At 42.2% G+C, this 27,068-nt stretch overlaps 2 protein-coding genes across 6 annotated transcripts in view; both read right to left on the reverse strand.

The window, feature by feature from the left end:
- Positions 1-688: 688 nt before the first annotated feature.
- dab2ipb (DAB2 interacting protein b) overlaps positions 689-27,068 on the reverse strand; it is a 139,145-nt gene continuing 112,765 nt past the window's right edge. For 4 of the 5 annotated variants that reach the window (XM_061071419.1, XM_061071411.1, XM_061071403.1 and 1 more), the window contains 10 exons: positions 17,621-17,765; positions 16,236-16,380; positions 15,289-15,525; positions 14,999-15,200; positions 14,185-14,372; positions 11,675-12,554; positions 9,265-9,402; positions 3,668-3,870; positions 2,914-3,001; positions 689-1,060 (listed from right to left, as the gene is read on the reverse strand). In XM_061071419.1, coding sequence (XP_060927402.1) covers positions 893-1,060; positions 2,914-3,001; positions 3,668-3,870; positions 9,265-9,402; positions 11,675-12,554; positions 14,185-14,372; positions 14,999-15,200; positions 15,289-15,525; positions 16,236-16,380; positions 17,621-17,765 — 2,394 coding nt within the window. In that variant the 3' untranslated portion in view covers positions 689-892. The remainder of the gene's footprint in view (positions 1,061-2,913; positions 3,002-3,667; positions 3,871-9,264; positions 9,403-11,674; positions 12,555-14,184; positions 14,373-14,998; positions 15,201-15,288; positions 15,526-16,235; positions 16,381-17,620; positions 17,766-27,068) is intronic. The other variant, XM_061071427.1, reaches the window with a different exon arrangement.
- LOC133001761 (zinc finger BED domain-containing protein 4-like) lies at positions 20,276-21,876 on the reverse strand. The gene is made up of 2 exons (XM_061071448.1): positions 20,920-21,876; positions 20,276-20,645 (listed from the first exon to the last, which is right to left on the reverse strand). The coding sequence occupies exons 1-2, from the start codon at positions 21,870-21,872 to the stop codon at positions 20,540-20,542; spliced, it is 1,059 nt and encodes a 352-aa protein (XP_060927431.1). The 5' UTR covers positions 21,873-21,876; the 3' UTR covers positions 20,276-20,539.

Consider the following 27,068-nt stretch of genomic DNA (forward strand, 5'->3'; position numbering starts at 1 on the left):
CCTTTTTTTTTTGTTGTTGCAGAAATGGAGGAGCTGCGGGAGGAAGTCCAGGTGTGTTCCTTCCTTTAAGGCGTTTCATGTACCAATAGCCTTTCACAAAGTGCACTACATGGGGGACGGAGGGGCGGGACACAGGGGGCGAGGAGCAGGAACACACCCGAGGAGTGAGGAGGGGAATAAAGAGACTAAAAATATCTATTGTTCTTTTAATTTCTATTTGGTTCTTTATGAAGAGTGACTTTAGAGTAAAGCACTAGAGAGTAATCCTCTCAAGGAAAGTAAAACGGTAATCCTCAACGCCTGTTATTGTTTGTAAGTTCGTCCACTTGCTCGTCAAGAGGGAGCAGAGTAAAGAAAGAGAAAGAGAGGAGGAGAGGAGGGTTGCTAGGGCGACCGGGTCTAACGGCCGTCACTCCGTGTGGTTATATAGTGGTTTGTCCCGGGCGTGGCGAGGGCTGGAATTTGTCCGAGCGACCGCACACGTCCGCCGGCAAAGTGTGAGCCTGAAGATCAGCTCTACAGGTCCGTATGTACACGCTGGGCTCCGCCTCCTCCGGCCGTCGCCCTCGTCACGAAGGCCGTCTGGTGATCCTGTTTCCTTTGATGATCTGTCCATCACGCCGCAGCCCCGCCTCCTCTGGCTGGCCCCTCAGAGGCGATGACCTCACCCCCCCCCCCCCCCGCCACACGTCGTGTCCGCAAAGTGGAAATGTCCTCTAAAAAATACTGTCTGCTTTTTTAAAAACACACACACACACACACACCTTCAAACGGGCATGCATCCATGCACGCACAGCGGCGTCCTGTCGGTGAATGACTGTACACTCGCAGGCACTCGGCACACACTCTGAGGGTGGGGTGGGTTGGTGGGGGGGGGCAGATAGCGGTCCGTCTAGCAGTTGCTGCTGTTCCTGAACTCTCCGTTCTCGGTGATCTGCAGTTTGGTGGGGTTGGTGGGGGAGATGCCGTTGCGGGTCTGCATGCTGTAGCGTTCCTTCAGCTGGGTCAGAGTGCCCATCAGACGGGCGTTGGTTGCGTCCAGCGACGCTATACGCTTCTCCTGCAAAACACACACACACACACACACACAGTTAGAGAAACATCGTAACAAGCCTCTAGACCTCGATCTAAATTTGCAGTCATGCCACAATGATCTGATCCTCCTCAGGAGATTTAACATTTCTAAAATTCTTATGCTCAACCTGTTTTACTTTACCTTGTTCATTAAAACCCCTGAATAGCACAAACTAACTGTAAATAGCTTATTATGTGCGCCGAGCAGAGTGAGTTTTCACTCCTGTCTGTTTGTCCTTCCTTGATGGAAGGATGAGTGAGGGAAGGACTCATTAAATCTGGCTACAGATCCAAGAATAACTTTTTCCCTTTCTTTAACATTGGTGATTGGTGAAATAAGGTGTTTTTCAACATTTGCATTTCCCACAGAAAAATGTATGAATCTCAATGGAAAAAAAACCAGACATATTTAGGCAACTGAAGGCAGACTTATGAGTGTGTGGAATCTTGTGTGGCTTGGTTGAATTGAAGGGACTTTTGGGCCATGGCAGAGGTATGTGCTTGAAATGCCAGTCTGGCTTGTACTCCTGGAATGATTCCATGAGTAGGTGTGTGTTCTTCATTAAGACACTTTTGTGGAAATTTTCATGAACATACAAATATTTTCCCATCAAAAGCTTCATGTCCTACAGTTTAAAACCTTCGTAGCGTTCTTGGCAGCTGTTACAGGGACTTAAGGACCATGCAGGTCTTAGATGAGACCTGCAGAAGGTGATGCTACACTGCTGGATGTTGCCCCTGACAACGACCTTTATTTTGACCTTAAGAAACAAGAATTTCCATTGCGACTACTGAATTAAATTGATTATTATTAAATAATATGCCTGTAAATGCTTTAATATTAACCTGATATGGTGAATAGAATCTAAAATGTTGTGCTGTATCTCACTTCAGTAATGCGCTTTTATATTTGTTGTATCATTCAAACTCAGACAAATTTATTCAGACTTAGAGTTATAACTCTTAAATAAAAAAATGCTGAATCTCAATTGTATGAGACAATGATGAAAATAATAGCTGAAACAAAATATTCGGCCCTAATAAATGTGTCTGCTTGCGTTCCCACACATGGCTCCCTGTCTTCACTGTGTGACGGAGGCTGGCCTGAACCACAGATAATGAGCTTTTCGTTTCCATTCTCTCTGCCTGTTTACTGACACGGACATCTTGTTGCTTTACTGTGCCGTGTTTGTTTGCAGATGCAAAGTCTCATTAGTTTCAGCGTGAAGGAGATTAATCATCCATGTATGTTCGTCTCTGGTTCTTTTTTCCACATGTCAAGCTGCAGCATAGTTTTATTTTTTCCCGTTCTATTGTAAAATCACTTCCAAGATTAAAGACACAAACGTATGCATAACTATCTATATCTGTGTGTGTTTGTCCTGCATATGTAACGTGCTTTTTTAATATATATAGGAAATAGGATTCGTAGAAGTCTTTAACAAAGACAATTTTTCGAAATTGATTTCATTGAATCGATACAAAGCTGCACTGAGGAAGTACAAACACAATTTCACATGAATAAGAGCCACCGTGGATTAGAGAGGAGCTCCACGTTGACAGAAAAAATAGACGAGAGATTTGTAAATGTATGTTTTATAAGAGAGGGGGAGCTGAGAAATTCTGCTCAGCCATTCAGGCTTGTCAATGCCAGAGTGGAGACGGCCATGAATTAAACATCTCTTTGTGTTGCGGTGACCCTTTGTTTCCTCAAGCAGAAGACACGAGTGACAGCACACACAAATTTGAAACAAAAAGACGAGAACCATATGCAATCTGCGGAGTGCGCAGCGGGAATGTCCTGTCAGTCAGCGTGTTGCAGAAGAAGGGCAAACTGACCTGTGCATCGATGATTTTCTGTTTGGAGTCGACGACCGCCTGCATGTCGGAATGATCCTTCTTCAGCTCCTCTTCCACCGACATCAACCTGGAGAGGAGATCAAGCACAGTCAGTGATACAGGCCTAATGGAAATAAAGGCTACATCCATATGACAACCTTTACATTCAAACTTCAACAATCTCTGTCCATACAAGCATTTTGGCACGTATCGATTTTAATCCCCTGTTCATACTAACACGCCTGAAAACGCATATCCTGTGACCACTCACGTACAAAGGGCATGCATATGCTAGTGTAAACAGGAGGCATTTGGTTGTTGGTTGCAGAATTGTCACAAACTTTTGTCTTAAGGACACGTAAACACTTCTATCATTGTAAAATACAGAATTTGACTGCACAGCTGCTGTAGGCAAAGACAACAGGGTCGGTTATAGTTGTAATTGATTATCAATGGAGCGTACTACACTGGTCGGGATGCTGGTAGTTTTCTTATCAAAGGGAACATTTGATACCAGCCAAGCAGTTGTGAGAGCCTACGTCATCGTGTCCAAAACATCGTAGTTTCTGCCCGTCAAGAAGAAAACTCGGAGCGGGAGTTTTTAAACAACAACAGCGTTTTCAAAGATCTCAACTTAAGCTCTTAAACTAAGGAGTAGTGTGGTTGGCAGACGTATCCGTAGTAATGTAAAACATTGTAGTGTGGCTGTGGATTAGTCAGCTGCATTCCAACCAAACGGCTCATTCTTCCCCACCTGCTGATGATGCCCTTCATCTGCAGGTCCTTGTCGTCCTGCTGTCGGCGCAGGCGCTCCTCCGACTCCTCCAGCCTGGCCTGGTACTCCATCAGCACCTTCTGGGCCTGCTCGTCCTGACCCTTCAGCCGGGCCTCGTACTCCTCCAGCTTCTGCACCGACGCCCGCAGCTTCTCCTGCAGCAACGCGATCTCCTGCTGGTACTGAATAAAGAAGCAGAGAGACATCAGCGCCGTTGTCATTACCGTCTTGGTAATCATTTTCATCATCATCATCCTCATCGTCAACCCTATCAGCAGGCCGCCCTTCTTTATTACCATAGCTGACAAGAACAAAAAAAAAATATCTCTCAATCAGGTCGGAGATAACGTCCTGTTGTTCCCCATCATTTCTGTTCTGAATAGAGAGACTGCCTCGGTCTCGGGGAATCACACAGTTAATTTGCCAGCATTTCTTAAGAAAGCACTAAACCTGTATTGCCGCACCACAAAACTAAACTCTGCTTAAATGGCTCTGATGATTTGTTTGGAGGTTAAGTAAAAAAATTAAATAAAAAACTGAAAGATAAGAAAGGAAGTTTAGAATGAAGAACAGCACAAATGAGTGAAGAAGGGAGGGATGGAAGCAGTTGGAGTCTCGTGTGTGATATAAGCTCTGAGAATCTCTTCCTGACCTCTCCCTGGACCACAGAGAGGATTCTGCAGTAGCTGTCTAAAAGCGAGGGGGGGGGAAGTGAGAGGAGGAATCAAATATTAACTGCATTTCCCTGCTAAAAAAACATATATAAATATATATAAATAAATACATCTTGAGAAAATAGTATCGGACGTTGTGAAGTATCAGCGGAAGACCAGTGAGAGTGATACACATAGTTACACTAGACTACAACATCCACGCTTGTTGCTCTTTGAGGTGGTTCTTAGTTCAATGTTCACTTCAGCATGCTAACAATAACAGTTCTAACATGCTGACGTGTGCATATTTCCCATTATTTAATTCCATGTTAGCATACAATAGCCTATTTGCAAAAAAGCAATATATGCAAACTACAGGTGAGGCGAATTACTTTAGATTCCTCCATCAAGGGGGTTGCTGGTTCCATGCTGTTTGACTGTGTGCCTTCGGGCGAATTTGAAAAAGGGAGAGGATACAGGATTTTCTTTTCACTTTCTGTCCTATTGCGAGACGAACATTAGTTTAGATTAGCTGTGGCGGAGGGACGCGCTCTCTGAGTGACCTTCTAGTTTTAAATGAATTTGTTCATAAACCAACGTCGGACAAATTAAAATGCTTTAAAACCTCAAAGATAATACAATTAATCACGAGGGTCATGAATGTCTGAACCAAATTTCTTGACATTCCTTCCAATAGTTAATAGTTAGTCCAATAGTTAGTCAAATGTCATCAGGTGTCAACCTTGTGGTGGCATTAACAGAGAGATCACAGGCTTCATCCTCTGGGTACCATGAATGTCTCCATTAATTCTTCTTCATGGCAGTCCATATAAAAGTTGTAGTTAACTAATACATAAATTTGGACCATAGACTGTACGTAAAGATGGTCAACATGACGTCTCCCCAAAACTGAAGCCAAATCATCCTGAGCGCCACCTAGTGGCTGGCTGCAGTACAGGTCATAAAACCCACCTCCTCCATGTTAATGGATAGATGGATAGTGGAAGTGGAGATGTGTTGTCCATCTTTAAACACAGTCTATAGTCTGGACCAAAGAGGTTCACTCTCACCAGCTACACTGCTACTATGGTTAAATAGTCCTATTACATCATTATGCTTTGGCACAGTACGGTCACTTGTTAAGTATTCAACACTTGTCTCTTGGACATGCCTCTATCAATTTGACCGAAAGTCTCTTTTATTTTAGCTAAAATTAAGAGAAACATTTTCATCAACACTATCCATATATAACAGCATTTTTTATCCTAAAGTAAAACTAAACAAAAACTGTACTGACTATTTCATCCATATATTAGCCTTATTATTCATCAATGCTGAAGCACATAGTGAAAGACAAACAATCAGAGCGCCCTGAACAATGGGATGAAATTACACAGAGTGAGGAAGCTGCTGGGATCATTTATCTTTCCCTGTCACCTTGTTTAGCCTCGTCACTCTGCTGCTCACCACTGGGACATTCTTATACCACCATCCCCCCTGTTCCTGGGAGGAAGAGTGACCTCAGATCGGTCCTTCTTATCATCTCTAGTCCTCTCTCCATCTCTAATATCCCACAGCTCTTGTCACTAGGTCCCCTGGGAATGAAGGACATCTACTGGATCTGTAACAGCCTTTGATCTGACCCTTGGTCCCTGCACTGCTCTCCTTCAGATACACAATATACTGAGTCTGCACGCTGCCACTGTCTCACCCTGTGTCCTCTTCACCTGGAACATAGGTGGACAAGTCAGGGGGGAAAAAAACAACAAACTATAAGAAATATATTTATGACAATATAAATGTTAGTGGAAATTAATAAGCTTCTTTTTTGCTTAGTTTGACTTCAATATTTTAATTTAGGTAGTACATACACCTAGACTAACTTTAGAAATATGAAATAATAATACAACAGAAGAAAGAGCAATACAATATGATGGTTATTAAAAATCTGCAAGTTAATTGTCCCATTATTCATAGTAATTGTAATACAATTTATGTATTTAATTAATCCAATTTACTGATCTTTTTCCCATTAAAACATAATAGCAGCATAAACAATTGAAAATGTTGTGTAATCTTGCAGAAAAGTTTGTCTTTTGTAATCATAGTAACAATTATCCTCAGCTTTGTGAAGAATAGGATGTACAAATAGAAAATTCAAAGCACAAAATTGTGTTTCAGATAATGCATTTAAACACTTTCAGGCATTATTTTTACTGACAATGTCTGATGTTTGCACTGATTAGAATTTATATTTTGTCCTGATGTCTGAAGAAGACAAACATGTACCTTCATTTGTAATAAATCCCAGAATGTACGCTGTGAATATATAAATTAATTTGGATGTTTAAAATGCCTCCAATGGGGACATGTATTGTTGATACTGTTTCTAAGCTGCTGATTTCCAATCCCCCTCTTGTTGCTGCTCGGCTATTTTAAGGTGGCCGTGGCTTCTTTTGGTGAGACGGAGGTTATTGCCTTCTTTGGTTGCTCTCCCTCACTGGGCTGCTGGCTTCCATAAAGCATGAGTTATGTTAGGATGACAGGTTTGTGTTCATACGGATAGAGAAGAAAAAAAAAATACAGGGAGCATTTGGCAGCCAATAAAAGCAAGGAAGCGAAGCTGGGGGTGAATATTTGTAAATGATGCTGAGAAGAGAAGCAGTGAATGTAAGCAGAGGAAGCAGCAAAGAGCTTGTTCTCTCTCTCTGTTTCTCACATACAGAGGATGCAAAGCAGACACACACAAGCTCAGACATGTCTGTGTGGATGTGCTGCATGTGCATACACACACACACCTTCTTTGGGTAATAACGTTCATTCCAAATATAGTAAGATGGGCAGAAAGGGGGGTTTGGGATGTGTTTTCAAGATAAAGGCTAAAAAGTAAGACGTGAGCTGAGGTAACAAGGTTAAAGGAATAGTTTACAGAAAAATCTAAATCCAATCATTATCTACCCTATCCCTATGCCGATGGAGGGTGGGTGAAGTGTTTGAGTCCATAAAACACTTTAGGAGTTTCAGGGGTAAACTGTGTTGCGGCCAAAGTGACCACTTCATCTGACGTTATTAAATAACAGACAAAAAACTAACATGCCTCCATACTGCTCATGTGGTGTCATCCAAGTATCGCTAAGCCTCAACATTCATATTTGACTCAAAACGTGGGCGAGAGCTCTGCGGTTTTCAGTGAGATTATCAATGCGCCTTCAAGGAGGATATCAGAGGATATTTAGGCTAAAAACACGGTGTAAATGACGCCGTTTCCAATCGGATATGAATGTCGTGGCTTGTGGACACACAAGCAGTATGGAGGCATGTTGTGTTTATTACTACGCCTAAAGAAGGTGTCCTGTTTACTTCAATTGTATTGGATTTGGCTGCAACACTGTTTACCCCTGAGACATCAGAATTGTTTGTGGACTGAAACACTTCACCCACCCCTCCATGTGCATAGTGGTGAGTGGATAATGAAGGAATGTTTTCACTTGTCTGTGAACTACCCATTTGAGAACATTTTAACTGCAACAACTGGGTGAATCATGGATTAAGCAGCAATTATTTTCCTAGTTACCTCCGTACGGGGGCTGGGATGTCTAACACAAGCAAATAAACAGAAAACACAACTGCAAAGGCCACACAACGGAAGTGAGCTACAACGGATCTTGAGAAAGAAATAGAGTTACATTCTGTTGTCAAGTTGTTTTTCTTGCTCCGGTCAATTGTGCCTTCGTTTGTGGAAAACCTGGTCAACCAGTCGGCACTTAAAATTTGATGCTTCTCTATTTGAGGTGTTACGGTACAGGTGCTTGGAGCACCCAAAAAAGGAAGAAAACCCTGGACTAATGCATCCATGACTTGACGGCAGTTGGTAACAACTGTGTTGTGGCTTTTCGAATGTGTTGACACTTTGTGTTTGTGTTGTGGCTTTTGCATTTGTGATTTTTGTTAATGCGCTTGTGTGATAGATTGTAAGGATCCAGATCAGGGGGTGAAGGCAGGATTTGTTTTTACTTTCTTTAAAATTCTTAGATAGGGAATTTTTCAACATTTTCATTGATTTCTCAGAGAATAATTCATGGATCTTGATGAGAAAAAAATCCGGGTACTAAAGGGGACTGATATTTATGTATGTGTGACATTTGACACTAATAAAAATGTGGATCAAGTGAATTTGAATGGGGTTTCATAAGGGGACTGCTGGGCCTTGGCCCAGGTACGTGCTCTACTATCTTCTAGTTGTTTACTCATTCCAGCTTTAAATATGATCATATTAACCTGTACAGCTTTGGAGTTTGGTTGAATTAAAAACAAGATATTCATAATCATCTCTTTAGTCTGTTGCATCTTTCACAATTTTCTGAATTTTAAACCACCAGATGATTCATCAAGATAATAATCAGCATGATGTTGAAAGTCCTGGTGGTGATATTTAATCCTGCCTGCTATATTTAGCCTCACAATTATGTCTGCTGTTATAACTGCTTTCAGACGTTACTGCTGTTGCTATGACTTTCCAGCAGCTGATAGCCACAGTTTGCTGCTGGCTGTGACAACAGCCAAACAACATCACTGATAAACAGCTTCAACATCAGTGAGACGCCAATTTCAGGGAAATTGGAGATTAAGGTATTATGGGGTCACATGCAGAGTACTATATATCCTATTTACCTCAATGCATATATTATAAAATTAAGTAATAAGGGCTGGTCTCGGCCTCATAAGGGACCTCAGGGAGGGCAGAGCTGGAATAGATACAGCAGATAATTAGTGTTTTAAGAGAAGGGGGGTATATGAGTGAGCTAATGAGAGGTAAAGAAAGGAAGGACAGTTCAGTTGAAGCATAACGGCTGCAGGTCGGGGCGGTCTGTGAAGAGGAGGCATTGGCAAAAAGGTCAAGAGTTGGATGAGGAGGCAGGTTACCTTCTCCACCTGAGTCAGATCCTCTCTGTTTCTCAGTGACTCGGGATCCATCCCCTCATGGTCTAAATACTGCACATTCATATTCAATAGCCAGGCTGCTGTGCGGTCCAGCGCACTTGGGTTCACAGGGGAGGGGGCCTATAGTGAAACCAACACAACATCCACACACACGCGCACACACACACGCACACACATACAGACATACATGAGCTGAGTGCAAGTGACGGGGGGAGCAGGGGGAGCAGGGGGGGGAGGCAGGTTGTAACAACAACAACAACAAAACAACAATAGCACAGAAACAACAGAAATCAGCTTGAAATGCACCAACTCCTCTGGACTGAAAGCAGCAGGTGGGATGGAGAACACACTCCTGTCGTCAAGCTCACACGCAGGGCAGCACAGCACACACTTTGAAGCCCTGATTTCCATGTGTGTGTGTGTGAGTGTGTGCACAAAAAAACCAGCCTCGAGGCAGAGACTAGCAGCTAATGTGTGTGTGTGTGTTTTTATCTACCTCATTTGTGATGGATGGCCTTTTACAATGCATGAGTGGAGACGTAGGATGGTTTTACAGTTCAACAATAATTTGCATTAAAGGCTTTTAAAAAGGTTGAAATACCCAAATGTTAAAACGGCAAATGGATACAAATAAATTTAAACATGGTGTCGGCCCACACATGAAACAAAACTTTACAAAGATGTTGGCGTTAGAACCATGGTTACTGACTAACATTTGAATAGAGACAGTCGAATAGGATATATAAATCTACATATTAAATTATAATCAAGAGCCATCTACTTTAACTGAAAATATATGATTTTTACTTTTGTATATTTCACCTCTAACCAAAAAAACTATAACTAAGAAGCCAACGCCATATTAAATGTGCAACATGAAGGTTGGAGAAAAAAGGTTTAATTTGTTGATAAGCAGTTTTTGTAATTTTATATTAAACCTTTCAAAAAGTAAATTATCTGTTCAAAGTTGTGCATATTGTTTTTCAAAAGTCGGCTGATTTTCATTTCAGTATATTATGATACTGCTGAACGCTGCTCGATTCATATCAGCTCAGTACGAGTCTCTCTTGCATTTGACGTCATTTGCAGTCGAGTTTCTCTCCGAGCGGAGAAGGAGCAGAGGCTGACAACTTTTTATCTGAAGTGCACACGTTGACCAAAAAAGGAAAAAGAGGAGGTCAGGAAAAATATCAGCATTTGTTAATTGTGCACAATTTTGTGAGAGTGGATGTTAGCAGTTGTCATGGCTACAGCATTAGCAGCTCTTCTGTTGTCACTGCTTCTTTTGGCTTGTTTCTGGTACAACAATCAGCGTTGCTTGCTTGTGTCTTGCACCTTTTTTACACCTTTATTTAAAAACAGGTTAACAACTTAAAAAAGGCAATTGACTCCTTTCCCACTGACAGTAGAGGAGTTTGCCTTGCTGATGTAATCCACTGCCATTGCAAGAAGAAAAAAAACAGATGTTGTCGGGTTTTTGACCACTGGAAAAGACGCTTTTCAGACTTGCTAATTTTGGTTGATGCTGGACAGTATCAGCAAAATCACCATGATAATCACATTAATTACAGATTAAAACCTTTTATTTTGTTTCCTATTTTTCCTATTTATACTTGCACAAAACACACCACAGCAAATTTTGTGTATGCATAAACCTATTTGGCAATAAAAACAGATTCTGATTCTGATTCAGCCCAACAGGGAGGGTCCCACAACTCAAAGTCCTGGGTTTGGTGCTTAGTGCCCTGAACGTACAAATTAAATGAGGGTGCGGTACCCTGCTGTGGATTATTGCACAGGGAGGAGACCCAGGAGGAAGGGAGACATGCAGATGCCCTCCCCTTCAGCCTGTCACCCAGGGCAACCATTGACCAGTTTTTTTAATTACAACCTTGTAGTCCTGACCTGCCAATACTAAACACTCAGCAGCAAAGTCATAAAAGAGAATGCTCCCACTGTGACCACACACTCTGCATCAATACACTGACACAGTCATGTACTGGATCTGTTCGGAAACCATGAGGGTGTAGTTTTTCTGATGCCTTGCTGGCACATATATATCTTGTTAATATAATGCTAATTGTGCCTACACCCTCATTCTCAGCCCATTAAACTTGACCAGTAAAACAGTGGTAAAGTGATGAGCTGCCTGTATGCAAATTACTGTCATTACATGCACAATGACTGCAGTTCATTACATGCACAATGTGCAGCGCAGAGTCCGCCCACACAGACTGTCCTCAACGTGCTTGAGACAAATGGGCACTTTGTAAGGGAGACTTTCTCTATCTATGAAATTTCAGGTGATTATACCGACTAAAGCAGCTATAGTCGACTGTCTGGAATCATAAATACCAGCTTCAATAGACGTGTAGGGGTGTGAGCCGCGTACCTGTTTGTGCTGAGTCCTCTGCTTGGTCTCAGGACTGTCACCTTTGGAAGAAGAGGACTGCCGTAACCGAGCACCGCTGCCGGGCCAGTCGGGGGATGATGTCATCATGCTGCCAGACGAGGGCCGGGGGTAGGGGGCGCTGTTCAGGAGGTTCGGCGGGGTGCGGCCCCGAGTGATGCTCTGAGGCGGGGGCTGGTCTATCCTCCGCTGTGGGCCAGCGCTGTTCTGTCTGGGGACGGTGGGCTGGTGCTGCATTTCCGTGAGGGATAGTTGTCGGCGGTTGAACTCGCCCGAACGCCTGGCGTACTCGTCCCCGCTGCTCCCCCCACCACCACCACCGCCTCCATGGTTCAAGAAGGCATGTTTCCCTCCTGCGGGTCCCTCCTCATTGTTGCTGTGGGAACTGACAGAACTGTGGCACTCTGACCCTGAGTCGGTCATCCCACGAGGGGAGACGGGCAGGCAGGCCGCCATCTGGTAAACTGGATTCTGGAAGGAGAGGGGGGCGAGCAGTTGGGCGGGTCGACCTGGGGTGCTTTCTGTGCCTGGGGTGGTGGGGGTCTGGCCTGGCCTTCTCAAGGTGGGACCTCCCAGGATGTTGCCTTGTGGGACTCTGGCTGACCAGCCCCCACCAGAGCCTGGCCCTTCACCCAAAGTGTCTGAGGTACAAGGACCCGGGCCACCTTCCAGACTGCGTGGATCCTGGAGGTCCACCATGGACAGGCTTTTGCTGCCATTTGCCATGCCCAGGTCCAGCTCGTTGGTCTCGGAGTAACTTGAGCTGCGTGCTGGGGAGGGCTGGATCCCTGAGCTTCGTGTCACAAAGAAGAGGTCCTTGTTTTCTGGGGTTGGGGAGGGTAACCTGGTAAAATCAACCAATCTGAAAGAGACAAAAGGGACCCAGGTTAAACTCTCAGCCAATCACTGATTGATCACTCGTTGATTGAAAGCTTTGTAAATCTATAGGGGACGATAACAAAATGATAATGTAAACTTGAAAATGAAAAAACTTCCATCGAAAGCACTCTTGCAAGAAATGTCACTATGGCATGGCCAGTAGGGGGAGCTGCTGGCTAGATGCCACTAAATCCGACACACTTATCCGTTAAAGGAAAGACATGTATGATCATCTTTACTCCCTATTTCCCACATGTGTGATTTTGTTAGATCATTTATTCGTCACATCACGCTCATCTCATCCCTCCGTTCCATTACCCTTCTCTCGTTTAACTTCTTTCTACTCTTCCATTCTGCTCAATTTCTCCCTTTTCCTTTCTCCTACTCTAAATGTCACTGGTTGGTGGATAAGAAGCGATTAAGTCAGAATGGTGAGCTCATTCAAATGCTTTTTCAGCCCTACAGCTTGCTGATGAGGAAACACACACACACACACGCACGCACGCAAACACACACACACACACACACACACACACACACACACACACACACACACACACACACACACACACACACACACACACACACACACACACACACACACACACACACACACACACACACACACACACAAGCACACACAGGTCAATATGTGAGCAAACAGTGGCTGTGATAAAGTAAAGCAGGTCGGCTCCGACATCAGATCACATGGGGACATTACCTAATTAGTTCAATTGATCCCAGCCCCCCGATGAGCATAATGATCCCAGCTGTCTGACTCCCTTCCTGTTTCTCCCGTTGTCTCATCTTCCTTTTACGCGCCGCGCATACTCATCTACCTGAGACTTTCTCTGACTTATTATTCATATCTCTCTCCTCCTTTGGGTCCCTGTGCCTTCATGTTAATCTTTTCTGAGTTTCACCTTGTTACTGTTCTGCTGGGGAGTAAGAGGACAGAAGATAAGTGAGATAAAGGTGCCATCCCGAATGTGTGTATTCATCCGTGGGGGAGTAAACAAGGTTTCATCTGGCAAACAAGAAGGGGTGACACTCGCCTGACAAACATGAACCCCCACCAGAACTGGTTGGTTGCGCAGGAAAACAATGGGTGTAGAGTATCAGGGTTGACTTTACAACGAGGGAGGGTCTTAATCTTTTCTGCAATTAGCTAATCGCTACATCGCCAGTGATCAAATATGCCCAGAGCCGCCTGCTGACGAAAGCAGTGGGAGTCTAAGCTGAGAGCAGAAAGTGGCACTGGGATTTATCTGCAACAGATGCTACGTGAACAGGTCAGCTGTTCCAAGACTTCAAAGTTTATATAATTTGGTGAGTAATGGAAAAATATCTATGAATCTATAACACCTGCTTTATTGTCTTCAGTGATAAAAGGAGATTTTAAGGCCTTTTGGTTTTTTCACTGGATAAACTAGGACTGATAATTTGCACATACATAGTCAAAAATTACCTACTGAGTTTTAACTTAGGAAACATTTATATTCACTTAACCTTATATGTATACGTTGAACTACAATAATTGACACCAATGTCAAAAGCAGCAGCACCAACAAATAAACAAACAGGGGCAAACTGAGATCTTGAATATTTCTTACCCTGAAAGTTCATTGTCTATGACCATCTTCTGCAGACCAGTGGAGATGCTGCAGCTGGCCTCGGCGGGCGGCGAGCCCATTGGCTCCGAGGACTGCCCTGGTGTCATCTGGACACTCGACGGGTTGGACAGAGCTGTGTTCACCTCCCGCAGGATCCTGGGCAGAGGACCCAGCTTGGAGGCCGCACTCTGAAGAGAGTTGACAATTGACAGTCAGCCAAATTAAATATAAACTCTGGACCACTTCAGTTGCTGCATCGATTGGATTTGATAAAAGTTTTATTTTGATTACATTTTTACATTTGCATATATTTTAGACCAAGTTATTTTCCCTACTCCGTGCAATCAACTCTCTTATTCAGAAAAACACACTAAATAATAAAGTAGGCCGGCTTGTGTGATTGACTGGAGTATCAAGCAGACTCGATGTGATTTCTGAATTATTGAAAGATGAGGTTAAGGATAAATAGCTGCTCTATGAGGAAAAAAAACTCCACAAGAATCTGCTCTTTATCTAATAATCACAAGCTTCCTATCTGCTACTGAAGCTAATGTCAATGTCCTGGTAAACCATTAATATGCTTCGCCCAGTTTCCGAGCCTTCACTGTGCTCTCACTGTTTCTGTAACGCAGCAATAAATTATTGATTTCATGTAAGATAAACATCCTAATGTAGTTAAGCATGATTCAAATCCTGTTCATGCAGCCTGTGCAACCTGATTATGAAGAGAAGAGCTTTGGATCTTTTGTTACTTGTTGGATCCTTTATGAAATCTTATGAGCATCTACATTATACAGTGTGTCATCTCCAGTACCTGGTCCATCTGAGACACCACCTCAGACAGGAGGGAGTGCAGCGTGGAGAGCTCCCTGCCGAGGTCGATGTACCCCTCGAAGCCCGCCGTGTTGGAGATCGTCTCAGGATTTGAGATTTCGAGCAAGAAGCGCTGCATGTTGGTCCACTCGTGCTCCAGGAACTGGTTCATGAAGGACATGTACTCTTCCTTGTTACCAAATCTGATGTTACAGGGAGAGGGAACACAAACAATGAGTAATGTAGAAGTTCAATTCTTTACCAGAAAGCTAAGCGTGCGTCTAAACTCACTTGGTGAAGTTGGCCAGGTTTTGGGTGACTTTGGCGATGAGCGTGAGGGTGCGCGCCGTGCGGTCATCGGGATACTCCTGCATCAGATTGAAAAGTGACGGGGACATGATGGCCGGACACAGAAACCGCAGGAACAAAGACGCACTGATCAGACGCTCGCTGATGTCCGGTCGACCCCGGTTGCTGCATTCCTGTCGCCACGACGCAAAGACCTCTTTCAGTTCTCGGGGAAAGACACTGAGGAGAATAAAAGACAGAATTGTATTTTGAGATGATTAAAACTTATTTTTGATTCATAGTGTGTTTTAAATAACAAGTTCATGGTCATATGAAAAACATAAACAAGCACTGGTAAAGATGATATTATTAAAGATACAATGTAGAATTAGTTACCAGTGGCAACCCATTTCTGTCAGTAATCCCCAGAAGTGTAAAATAGCAATTCCTAATAATATCATTAATCATTAAACACAACCTGGATCTAGGTTAAGTAGCAGACAATTTATGGATGTGTGGCAGATTGAATTAATCAAATAAATAAAAATTGATTACATGAAAGTCGACAGACACAATTTTATATTAACATATGAAGACTAACTCCTCAAACAGGCTACAGCTAAAAAACATTTAGCTAAGCAATATGTAAAATTCAGAATAAGCTATTTTCAGTTATTGTTTTGCTTTTTATTTGGGCGTCTGTTGGGATGTTACACTTCTTAATTTTATTTTTGTATTTGTCAGTGATGCAAACAAGAAGAATGTAGCACTGCTGTGACTGCATTCACTTTGTATGCCTCTTTAATTTCCCATAGTCCTAACTAATAGTTTTGTGTATTGTGTTGAATGCAAGCAGGAAGTCATTATTATTATCAGTTAGTATTAGCTACACGACCATCAGACAATACTGCAGTAATTACTTATGTCAAATTGACTTTCATGTGTCTCACCAGTATGAGTTGATGATTTTGCAGAAGGCCAGCTCACAGCACATCTTCAGGTTACTCTGGTGTTCTGGGAGGTCACCTGACGAGCACTTGGGTGGATCCACCTCACAGTTCTCATCTGACTCGTACAGAGCTTTGATGAACTCGCCTGAAAACAAAGAAAGAAAAAAGTTGTTATTTTTCCTGTTTGGGATTTGAAGTTGTGTGAAGCTGAGCTGGGACATAGGTGTCATTGTCATCCACACTCTGTAGTCGGGCCAAAATAGAAACGGATAGTTATGAAGTTATGGTTCAGAGCAGATCACTCTCTAGTTTGACCTTTGATAACAAACACTAAAAGCTGAAAAGATCCATAAGCTTCTTGTTCCACAAACACACAAAAATAACATTGTTTTTATTTCCTCCTTTCAGGTAAGAGACACAGCTTTACTGCTACAATCTCAGTGAGTGAACAACCTGCTTTATTTCATTATTCCACTCTAATCAATATCATTGAAATGGGGGAGCAGCAGCTTCTTTTGTCCCTAGTGCTCTAAAGATAAAGCTTGGCCGTCCTTGTGTGGCCCCAGTCGCAGTTTCAATGATTCCAATAGTTTAGCCAAAAGTCAAACAACAGAAACTCCTGCCATGCATAATTCACCAGCTGTCAGTATTTCTATCAGTAAAGGCAGCATTTCTAGTTGAAACGATTGTGCCCCACACACACACACACACTCACACAGAACAATAAAAACACACACAAAGCATTAATATTAGCAGCGTACAGGTGGTGAGTGCCAGGAAGGATGTGTGCCGTTCGGAGATTAAACCACCGCTGTGTACATTTCCGAGTCAGGCTCGGGGAAAAACAGCATACGGTGCATACTGATGCTTATTGTTACGACTGCAGACACACAAACACTCTTGATCCAACCTTGGAGTTGCTCTTTACAAGTGGGAGTGCGAGGTCAAACAGTCAGCTCGTAATGATTTTCTACAAATCTGAGCTCAGCCCGTCACAGTTGGATAAATCCCAAATCCCAAATCCAAGAAAGACAGCCGCACATATCGCATTTTGTATATTATGAAAGAATTTGGACAAATTGCACAATTAAACAACTTTTATCTGTATAATGCACAATCATAAAACAGCCTAATACTGTATACAGCAGGGGATCTCAATTTGTCTTAGCCAAGGACCCCCTTCAAGATGGAAATGATTCCAGGGACGAATCTGGATGAATCTGAAGGCCATAGTAGCAACAATAATTACCAATGTGGACAGACATGGATTAACTAAATAATTGAATAAACAACAATAATTACTTTATGACAGAATGTCTTCTGAATAGGACTCTAAGATGACGGCCTCTGCCTTCACTCCTTTTCCACATCAATGCTGGACTCACCTAGCGCGTCCTGCAGGTACTTCTGTCCCACCAGTTTGAGGTATTCCTCGATGGCCTTTGTGGCGAGCGTGTTCTCTCTGAAGATGAGGTGCTCGTTCTCCCCGCAGCGGTCCACCTCCGACATCATTAAGTCTGTGAGGAAGTCCTGCAGAAAATTAAAAACAAGACAAGCACAGGGTCAACTTCCAGTCCTATAATCCCATGTGATTAACCACACTTGAGTTTTATGAAGACATAAGACATAAAGCAGGAATTTAATGAATGACCATGAAATTTAAATGTGTTCTTGGGAGGTAAAAACTAAGGAATAAGTAAATGAGGGTATATCTGATTCGTCTGAATCCTCTCCCTCTTTTTTTTAGTCTGTGATATTTTATATCAGTACCATGGTCTGAAAGTCTGATGTGCTGCAGTCACACACAATTAAATATAATGGAAAGAACAAGAAAAATCCCCCTTAATGGCACTAATTAGCCTTAGACACCAGACAGCCTGAATTAGAATGTAGTAATACAGAGTTGTGTGTTTGCAGCTGTGCAGCACCAAGTGACACCAGACATTCATAAACTGTGTGTGTTCATCTAATCATCTTAAATATATCTTATAATACAGATTTTACTATACAGATAGTACTGTACATCTTTTTGTTCTTACAAATTTGTTTGTGCCATTTTTCTAAATGACATAAATTAAATCAATTTAATTAACCTGAAGATAAAAGTCTGAATAAGATACTGCCTCGTAAAATACATTTTTCTGATTACCTTAAACTGAATAAGCAATAATTGAATCAGACATGTGGAGTATTCTGACCGTAGTCAATTTCAGTAGACATGTATTTGTCTACATTGAAAAACAGCAGTTGACGACACACGTCCTGGTTTGAGTTTAGTAGACAAGAAGTAGGATATAATGTTGACATGAGTCGTAGTCTCTGACTTTGTTCTGTGACAGGAATATGAAGGGAGTATTCTATTAGCAACTATTGGGAACTTCATACTCTTATAGTATCTTATGATCGTAGATGATCATGATTTCAAGAATCACTTCTCCACGTTACCGGCGGCACCTGTACTTTGCAGGGACACTAGGAAGATGCGTGCATCTCTCCAGACACTTCGACAGTGTGACAGGTTTTCAAAACACGTTTTCTTTTATGACCAAATTAGGATGCAGAGAGAATAATTTCTGTCATTACGATAAAAAGGCAGGAAACTATTCATTCCTTTCATCCTTTGAGTTTGACATCTCCCGTAGAGAGACGTAGAGAAACAACTTTGTGTTTATGACCCAACAAACGAAAAACTGTGACAGGACTCAAAGACAGATTTTTGACATTTGCACAATGAGAGCATGGAATCATAAAAATGCCCACTCACACAAAAGGAGAATAATATTTAATTATAGACCTCAATAGTGTTGTTTCTGAAAGTAAAAATCCCATGAATGTTCTGGATAGAGATTTTGATTATCAACAATAATTTATTAACCATCCAAAGTAGACTTGCCACAAGCTACAAGATTGTGAAACCATGTTATATGGTCCTGTAGAATCCACAAGTCTGTATGATATCAACTGTGTTTAAAGAAAAATTAGATTTATTCGTGAAGTCAAGGAAAATAACTGCACTACCCATAATCCTTCATGAAATGTACTTCCTGAATCGGAGCCATTTTAAAAGTGGGCGGTCACTGCTATGTTTTATAGCCTGGAAGCTCCACATCCCAACTGTCTTTAAAGTTATTATCAATTTTCAGCTAGACATTGCCAATTTCTAATGCTTTTTTACTGATGTGTGAATTATTGATTAAATCTTTTGAACAAAATAATTTCCGTAAAAACGATATATATATTACTAATCCGGGAAAGAAAAGTAACAGGTGGAGATGAGCATTGAAGCTTCCAAAATTCAAAGTCCGATCGGCAGAGATGGAAATGGAGCCACCTGGGGATGAATCACCCCGCATTTGGATCCCTTCAATAAATTTGTGGTTGAACTCTCATGCGGGTCCCCTGGCAGCTTGTTAAACCGGGAGAACCAGCGTGGCAGCGATGGGAGAGAGGGAAAATGACAGATGTACGGAGAGAAAGAGACAAGGAAGGGAGGTAACAGAGACAGAGTGGTGGTCTTTAAAGAACAGAGCAGGAGGCAAAAAGCCAGCAACAGAGCCTCTCACATGGTTTCTGTCGCTGCCGCAGTTCAGCCAGTTATCCAGCTAATCAAAGACACACCACGGGGAGCCAATCACCCACTGATGTGCATCGAAAGTAGCCTTTCTGGAGTTTTTGGGGCGCATTTCTGTATATAGGTTATTTTCATACTGAAAGATAACGAGATGAGTATCACAGTTCCTCTCAGAATTTAGAGGCTTTCATGTTCTCATGTAACACAGAGGGTATGACATTTGACCCTTGCCCTGTTCAAAATAAAAACAACCTTTACTATATACAATGTGTTATAAATGATTTGATATGTGTTCAGACTAGGGATGCACCGAATAGAGAATTTGTGGCCGAAGCCGAATAATAATCAAACGCTTGGCCGAATACCGAATATGGTTGTTAAGTTTTTCATTTTTTAATTTGCAAAAATAAAATACATAGACATGATTTTCAAAGAAAGTAAATGTTTATTTAACATTTCTGACATGTAGTGCAAAAAAGTGCAAAAGTTGGCACAAGTCTACTAAGTAACAGTAGGCTATAATGTAAACAATAATGTAATGGCTGAGGTAAATAGCAAGTGTGCTTGTAACATCAAACACTTACAGGTACATAACATATCCCTGAACAGAACAGATTTGTCATCAGAAAGAAACTGACATCTGAGACAAGACAACCCAAATTGCTTTACAGACAAAAACATTAAAACAAAACAACTGTGCCTGTATCAAGCCATAGGTCTACTTAGCCTACTCCTACAGGAACAGTGGCAGGTTCTTCTTTATGAAGAGAAGCTTCTCTGCTTTATCACATGATAACAGCCTCTCACTATCAGTGCTTGTGCATGGAGCAGCCAGGTACCTTGGAATGGAAACAACATTTTAGGTTCAGTTCATTGTTATCAAGCAATAAAAAAATAGTAATAAAGAGAAAAAGAAAACCAATCCTTTCCCATACTTTTAGCTTATTGTTTTAAATGTTATTGTACATCACCATTACTCTTGTGCACTTGCATTGTAGTATTCCTATATTGTTTTCTGTTGCATTAATTACATTATACATTTTGTTTTACCACTGTAAACCACTTTGTAAGTATGTTTTGAAAGGTGCTGTAAAAATTATTGACTGTTATTACCTGCGTGCCATCTGTGCTAAGTCAGGAAAGCGGCCTTGATTGGTCCTCCAATATGTTAGAGGATTGTCACTCCTGGGGACGGGGACTTCTGACAAGTAAGAGTCCAGCTGTTGAGCAGTGGCACTCGTTGTCTGCCTGGCATCTGGGTTGTTTTCCTGGAGGATCTCTTCAAACATGTCAGAGAGTGAGGGCACACGTACTGCCTCCGTGGTGCGGATTCTTTTTTTCTCTGCACCCTCTCCCCCCTCTCTGTGCGTCACTTCACTGTCTCCAAGTGGCTTTAATAAGTCCAATTCAGCCTGGACCATTTCCCTAACCCTCTGTTTTTTCTCCACATCAATGTAGTGATCCTTGTACCGTGGGTCAAGCACTGTTGCGATGCAGAACAGGGGTTCGGAGTCTGCCTGACTAAAACGTTTGTTGACAGCTTCTAACAGTGCACTTTTAGTTGTTTTGACTCCGTGGTCCGTTTCTGCTTCTTTACTGAGAAGACGCTTGAGTGCTGCAAGTAATGGGATAACATCTGCTGCAGATGCATCAGATGAACTTATCTTCTTTGTTATCTGCTCAAACGGGGCGAGAAGAGAGAGCGTGTTCACGATTAACAGCCACTGGTATGATGTGAAGGTAGAGGGCAGATCATAATCTGCTACGTAGGCAGCCAGGACTCGTTTTTGTGAAAAAAGGCTCTCCAACATATAATAAGTACTGTTCCACCTAGTACTTACATCCTGTTGGAACCGTTTTGGTGGCATTTCAAACTGTTCTTGAACAGATTGAAGGCGAGAATAAGCTAGAGGGGAATGCTTAAAGTGACCTACAATTTTCCTCCCTGTCGCTATGATATCTGCAATACTGCGCTGACTTAACACACCCTCGTGGACCGCTATCTGTAAAGTGTGAGCCATGCACCGTATGCCTTTCAGGTCACTGTCTTCCATAGCTCTAGTCATATTTCGTGCATTGTCACTCACGACTGCATGCACTTTTGATGGGTCAATATGCCAAGTTTGAAACATCCTGGCAAATGCATCAGAGATGGCTACTGCCGTGTGTGATCCTCTGAACTCCTGTGAGTGAAGCACTATCTTTTGTAACTTGAAATCTGCATCGACCCACTGTGCAGTTAAGCTCAGCATGCTGGTGGGGCTGACATCCGAGCTCCATATGTCTGTCGTGAAGCTGAGGTTAACATCTTTATCTTTAGCCAATAGCTTGTGGACGCGAGTTGCAACGCTGTCGTACATCTCAGGTAAGCACACGTCCGAGAAAAACCGCCTGCTCGGTATCGTGTAACGGGGCTCAATGTGCTCCACAAGTTTCCGAAAGCCGATGTCCTCCACAACACTAAACGGTTGATCATCCAAAGCAATAAACTCCATTACCTTCTTCGTGATTGTGTTAGCTTTGGCATTGTCCTTTGCGAACTTTTTTGTCTTTTCAAAGACCGCGGCCACGGACGGAGTGTGGGTGCTGCTCGGAGCTTTCCTCTTTGATGCTACTGCAGCTGTCGCTCGCTCAAACTGAGCATGCTGCTCGGGGTGTTTGGCTTTAAGGTGGTTAATTAAAGCAGTAGTGCCAAAGGTCTTTGCGGACGACCCCCCTCTAGATATTTCGGCTAAACACTGCTTGCAAACTGCAATTCTTGTGTCGCTCTCCGACACTTTAAAACATGACCACACCGCGGACATGTTTACGTTTACCGCGTCACTAGACGCTGTTTGCTTGCGTCATTAAAACGCGCCGCTAATATTCGGCCTTGTTTTTCACTCATTTTACCGGATACCGAATGTGGCCGAATGTGGCCTTTTTTGCAATATTCGGCCGAATATATTCGGTGGCCGAATATTCGGTGCATCCCTAGTTCAGACCTCGACATCATCACTGGTGCCATCTGGTTCTAGAAGTCATATCAATGGTCAAATGGAGATGCCAAATGGTAAATGGACTGTTTTTAAATAGATCTTGTCTTGTCTTGTCTTATCGTCCAAGTGCTGTACTATACAGGCCACATTCACACACACATTCATACAACAGTTCTATGGAGAGCTCTTTTTCTATCATACACCATGAGTTACCTTCTGGGTCAAAGCCACCCTATAAAACTATATTATATAGCTCCATCTCTGTAGAGTTGACTGCAGTATATATACACTGTAATATAAATAAAACTGTAGTATAAATACACCTGTATCTGGACGGTAAATGTGCTCCGGGCAAAAACCTACAAATGAGGAAAATGGAACAACTCAGCGAAAAAGTAAATGAAAAACACGTCGGGGGATGTAGACAAGAACATTGCTCTACCACTACGAAATTCCTGGGAGAACAGCTAAATCAATGATTATTACGGAACAGACCATAAAGAAAACTGAGAGACTGTGCAAGAAGGAGACCAGGGAGGGAAGCCGCCAAGAGACCAACGACAACTCTGCAGTTGAGTTACAAGCTTCACAGGCTCAGATTGAACAGACTGTGCACACAGCAGTGAGCTTGGTGCTCAGCTACTATTCACAGGAAGGCAAATGGAGAAGTTAAGTCTGATGAGACCAAAACTGAGTTGCACTCGCAGCATGTTCTACCTCTTTTATACCAAATTTAGAAGATATATACGCAGGTTTTTTAAAAGTGGCTAAGCCTGTTTAAAAGTGTAAATATAGTTTGGATTTCTTTGGTGAGTCACGTGTTATGTAACGAACACACGCAAGAAACTAAGAAGCTCTCTCACCTCGCCAGTCTTGCATTGCATGCATGACCATGACAAAAAAATCTACAAGATCCTGGAAGTTCAATGCGCATCATCATAATGTGCAGAAAAGGTGCAGTGTCTACTGTGAAGTAGAGATGTAGAAGAAGAAAAGAGTCGTTTTACATGGGAGTGAATGCTCATTGTGTTCCCACAGCAGACACGGTCAGATGCTGGTGGGTTTTTTGACTAGTGGAAAAGGGGCTTAGGACTGGACATTATCCCAACACAGTATCCCCAGTAAGACACATGGCTGGTGGTGGCAGCATCATGCCACAGTGAGTCCAAAATGAATGCAGGGATAAACAAGGAAATCCTGAAGGAAAAACCTGCTGCAAGACAATGAACCCAGGAATAAAGAGAGCGTTTCCCAGGGACGGACTCAAAACAGCTATGTCCTGGAGCGACCCAGTGAGAGTCCAGAGAGGAGAAACCTTCAATAGACAGTAAATCCTAATAGCTCTAAATTGTTCACATTCCTATTCATATAATTTTGTTTATTTAATACCAAGTTGTCACAGCAATTCTAAAATCACCATTATTACAATTACACTTGTCATCTTTATGATATTTTTAATAGAAAAAAAATGGAGAAGGAAGAGTGTATGGTTACTTATGGACCCTGTCATTAAATCAGGGTTCATGTGTTTCTTTTTCCTTTTGGAAGAACATGTCATCCTAATCCTAATTGTCCCTCTAACCTCGACCCTTCTCCTTCTCTCTCCTCTCCTCTACTCCATCCTCTCTGCTGCGCTCTCCTTATGTGGCCGCTGAAGCGAGGCAAATCCAGGCCTGATTAGAGAGGACGGTTGGATGAACTGAGAGGAAGAGGGAGGCAGAGAAGGAGAAGGGAAACTGAGAGAGAGACATCAAACTAGAGGCAGAATAAATAACTGAAGGATTTCTGCTGGTAGAGGCTATAGACGAAACATTTGACCCAGAGCCCTCTTAAAATAATCTTTTATAATGATTGTGTAACGCTTGAGTAGTTATTTGTGGAACCTAAGAACTTACAGACATGGATTTCTATGAATAAACTTGGCAGTTAATTACAACACAGAAATTAAAGCGACCATAATGGTGGATTTGCATATTCCATCTATGACTATTGACTATTTTTCACTGAATACCATATGTTCTACAGATTGATTTCCTAACTCCCAGGTGGCAGTCTGTTCTCATTTCAGCTGCTACTAAAATAGACATGCTGCCACCTGATCATCTCCTTAATGATTTTCTTTTTTTATCAAAGTTGTGTTTACAGCATGTTCATGCAGTTGCAAGAGGGACCATTGTGAAACCGCTGTTTGCTCTCTCTATTCTCTTATATGTTAAGTGTCATGAAGCCTTGTTAAAAGTGCTGCATAAATGTATTATTATTATTTAAAGTCACATCTGCACTTTGAGATAAATACTAATGTCAGCATGTTGACCCACTCACAATAACATCAACAAGTGGATATTTAGCAGGTAGGTAAATAAACAGCTCAGTTTGGCGCTAGTGTTAGAGTGCTAACGTTATTGTCTCTTTTAAATTCATGACCTGTCCAGTTCTATCCCTGACAAATTCCCATATACTGCATTTTTAAAATATATCTTGTTGTAATCAATTTAAATCGACTAAACCAGACGAGGTATATGTGTAGCCTAGGTAAACAGGAATATCAATATTTACGTCCACCAAGGAGGATGTTTTCGCCCCTGTCCCTGTGTTTGTTTGTCAGCAGGATTACGCATTAAAACTACAGATTTCCACCAAGGGGCAGATCCAGTTGGGATGTTTTTGTGACATTTTCACCAATTTCCCAGGGGATAATTCATGGATCTTCATGCCAAAAATCTAACATATTTAGGGAACGGATATCTATGAGTGTGTGCAATTTGGTGCAGCTTGATTGAGGAAGGGGACTGCTGGGCTTAGGCGAAGGTCATCAAGTATGGGACAACTGGAAAGATGGAAATAGATGGTTGACGCTAGAGAAAAAGTAATAGGATCACCAAAATCAGCTAAATTCATCCCTTGGGGACCATGATATTCTATCCCTAGAGCCATGTTGCTGATGTGGCTAAAACCTTGGAAGGCAAGTCTTCGATACGCCATTTTATTTTTCTTGTCATGAATCACATTGTTCAAATCACGTTCTCGACATGTTAAAATATGTAGAAATGAAAGAAAGAAATGTAACAAATGTAGCATGCTTAAGGAAATTATCAGGCAGTGATGCTAAGTATGTGTGAGATTTGTTGTAATAAGCTGACTCATGGAGGAGAACCAGGGTCATAGAAGTCTGAACAATCACGTCTTAAAGAGAGACTGGAGCTCGCAGCTTTTCCTTCCCATCATCCCTCAGCCTTCTTCCTCCGACTCCCATGGTCCCGCAGTCGCCCCCTCCCTCTGCCACAGCGCTAATAAGGAGAAGTAGAACGCTCTCTGTATCGCTGCCACATCTCATCAGCCGAACCATGCTTCAAAAAAAAACTCAACGCCCCCCCTCTCCTCCACCAACACACAGAGCGCACAGAGAGGGTGATATGAAGATAGGGTTGGGGCGGAGGGTAAGACGGTGCATCATGGCTGATCAGATTTAATAAATAGCAGGGAGCGGCCCTGTTGAAAAAGATTAAGTTCCCTGTAGATGGGGGTTGCTTGCCAGTAAAAACTCATAAAGTCTAGTCGAACAATATAATCAACACATAGACAGACACAGGCCCATGTGTGTGTGCAGTGCTCACGTCTCTATTCGACCTTATTCCACTGCACATTGTGTAGCTTTAAGTTTAACAGATGAAATGTAAAAACGTGGTCTCTGCATGAAGTCTTAAGTAACAACATCATCTCCAATATTAGAATGAGGGATCACACTGTCTGACAAAGAGCAGGACGCATGATGACTGAAATGATTTGTCCTTTCCAATTGCTGTGCCTTGAAAAAGTTTGAGAAAGAAAAGAGTTTAAGAAAATCGTTGGAAAGTGCCAAGTTTAATGCTTTGTACCCACTCAAATGTGTTTTTGTGTGCGTGTTGTGTTTCTATGGTAATATAAGGGAAGACAAATACAAGAGCGAGAGCAATGAAATGCCTTAAAAGGGAAATTCTGGAGACTATTTTCTTCTAAATTCAGTCTTTTCAAAGAAGTCGACATCATGCAGCCTGCTCCAGCTACTTTTGATGAGATCAATCTTATCCTGCTTCATTGTTCTGCAATGTATAACCTGCATGGAAATCAATGCACTTCACGTTGCATCAAATATTATAAAAGGATGAAGCTGTTATAATGGTTAAATGATAGAAAACAAAAAAACTGAAACGTATTCAGGCCAGTGCTAGCCGAGTATTTCATTGTGAGAAAATATGTCGACAAATCCTTGTATTTTGTTCATAGTGGAGTTTGGCCCTCATTGCA

Source organism: Limanda limanda, chromosome 1 (genome assembly GCF_963576545.1).
Source record: "Limanda limanda chromosome 1, fLimLim1.1, whole genome shotgun sequence".
Taxonomy (NCBI): Eukaryota; Metazoa; Chordata; class Actinopteri; order Pleuronectiformes; family Pleuronectidae; genus Limanda; species Limanda limanda.

What these genes read in the sequence shown, in the direction of transcription:
- LOC133001761 (XM_061071448.1), bottom strand. Translation starts at nt 21,872, where the DNA reads ATGACTAGAGCTATGGAAGACAGTGACCTGAAAGGCATACGGTGCATG. An exon ending in TTAGCACAGATGGCACGCAG is followed by an intron (nt 20,646 to 20,919) that starts GTAATAACAGTC and finishes TTCCATTCCAAG; the next exon opens with GTACCTGGCTGCTCCATGCA.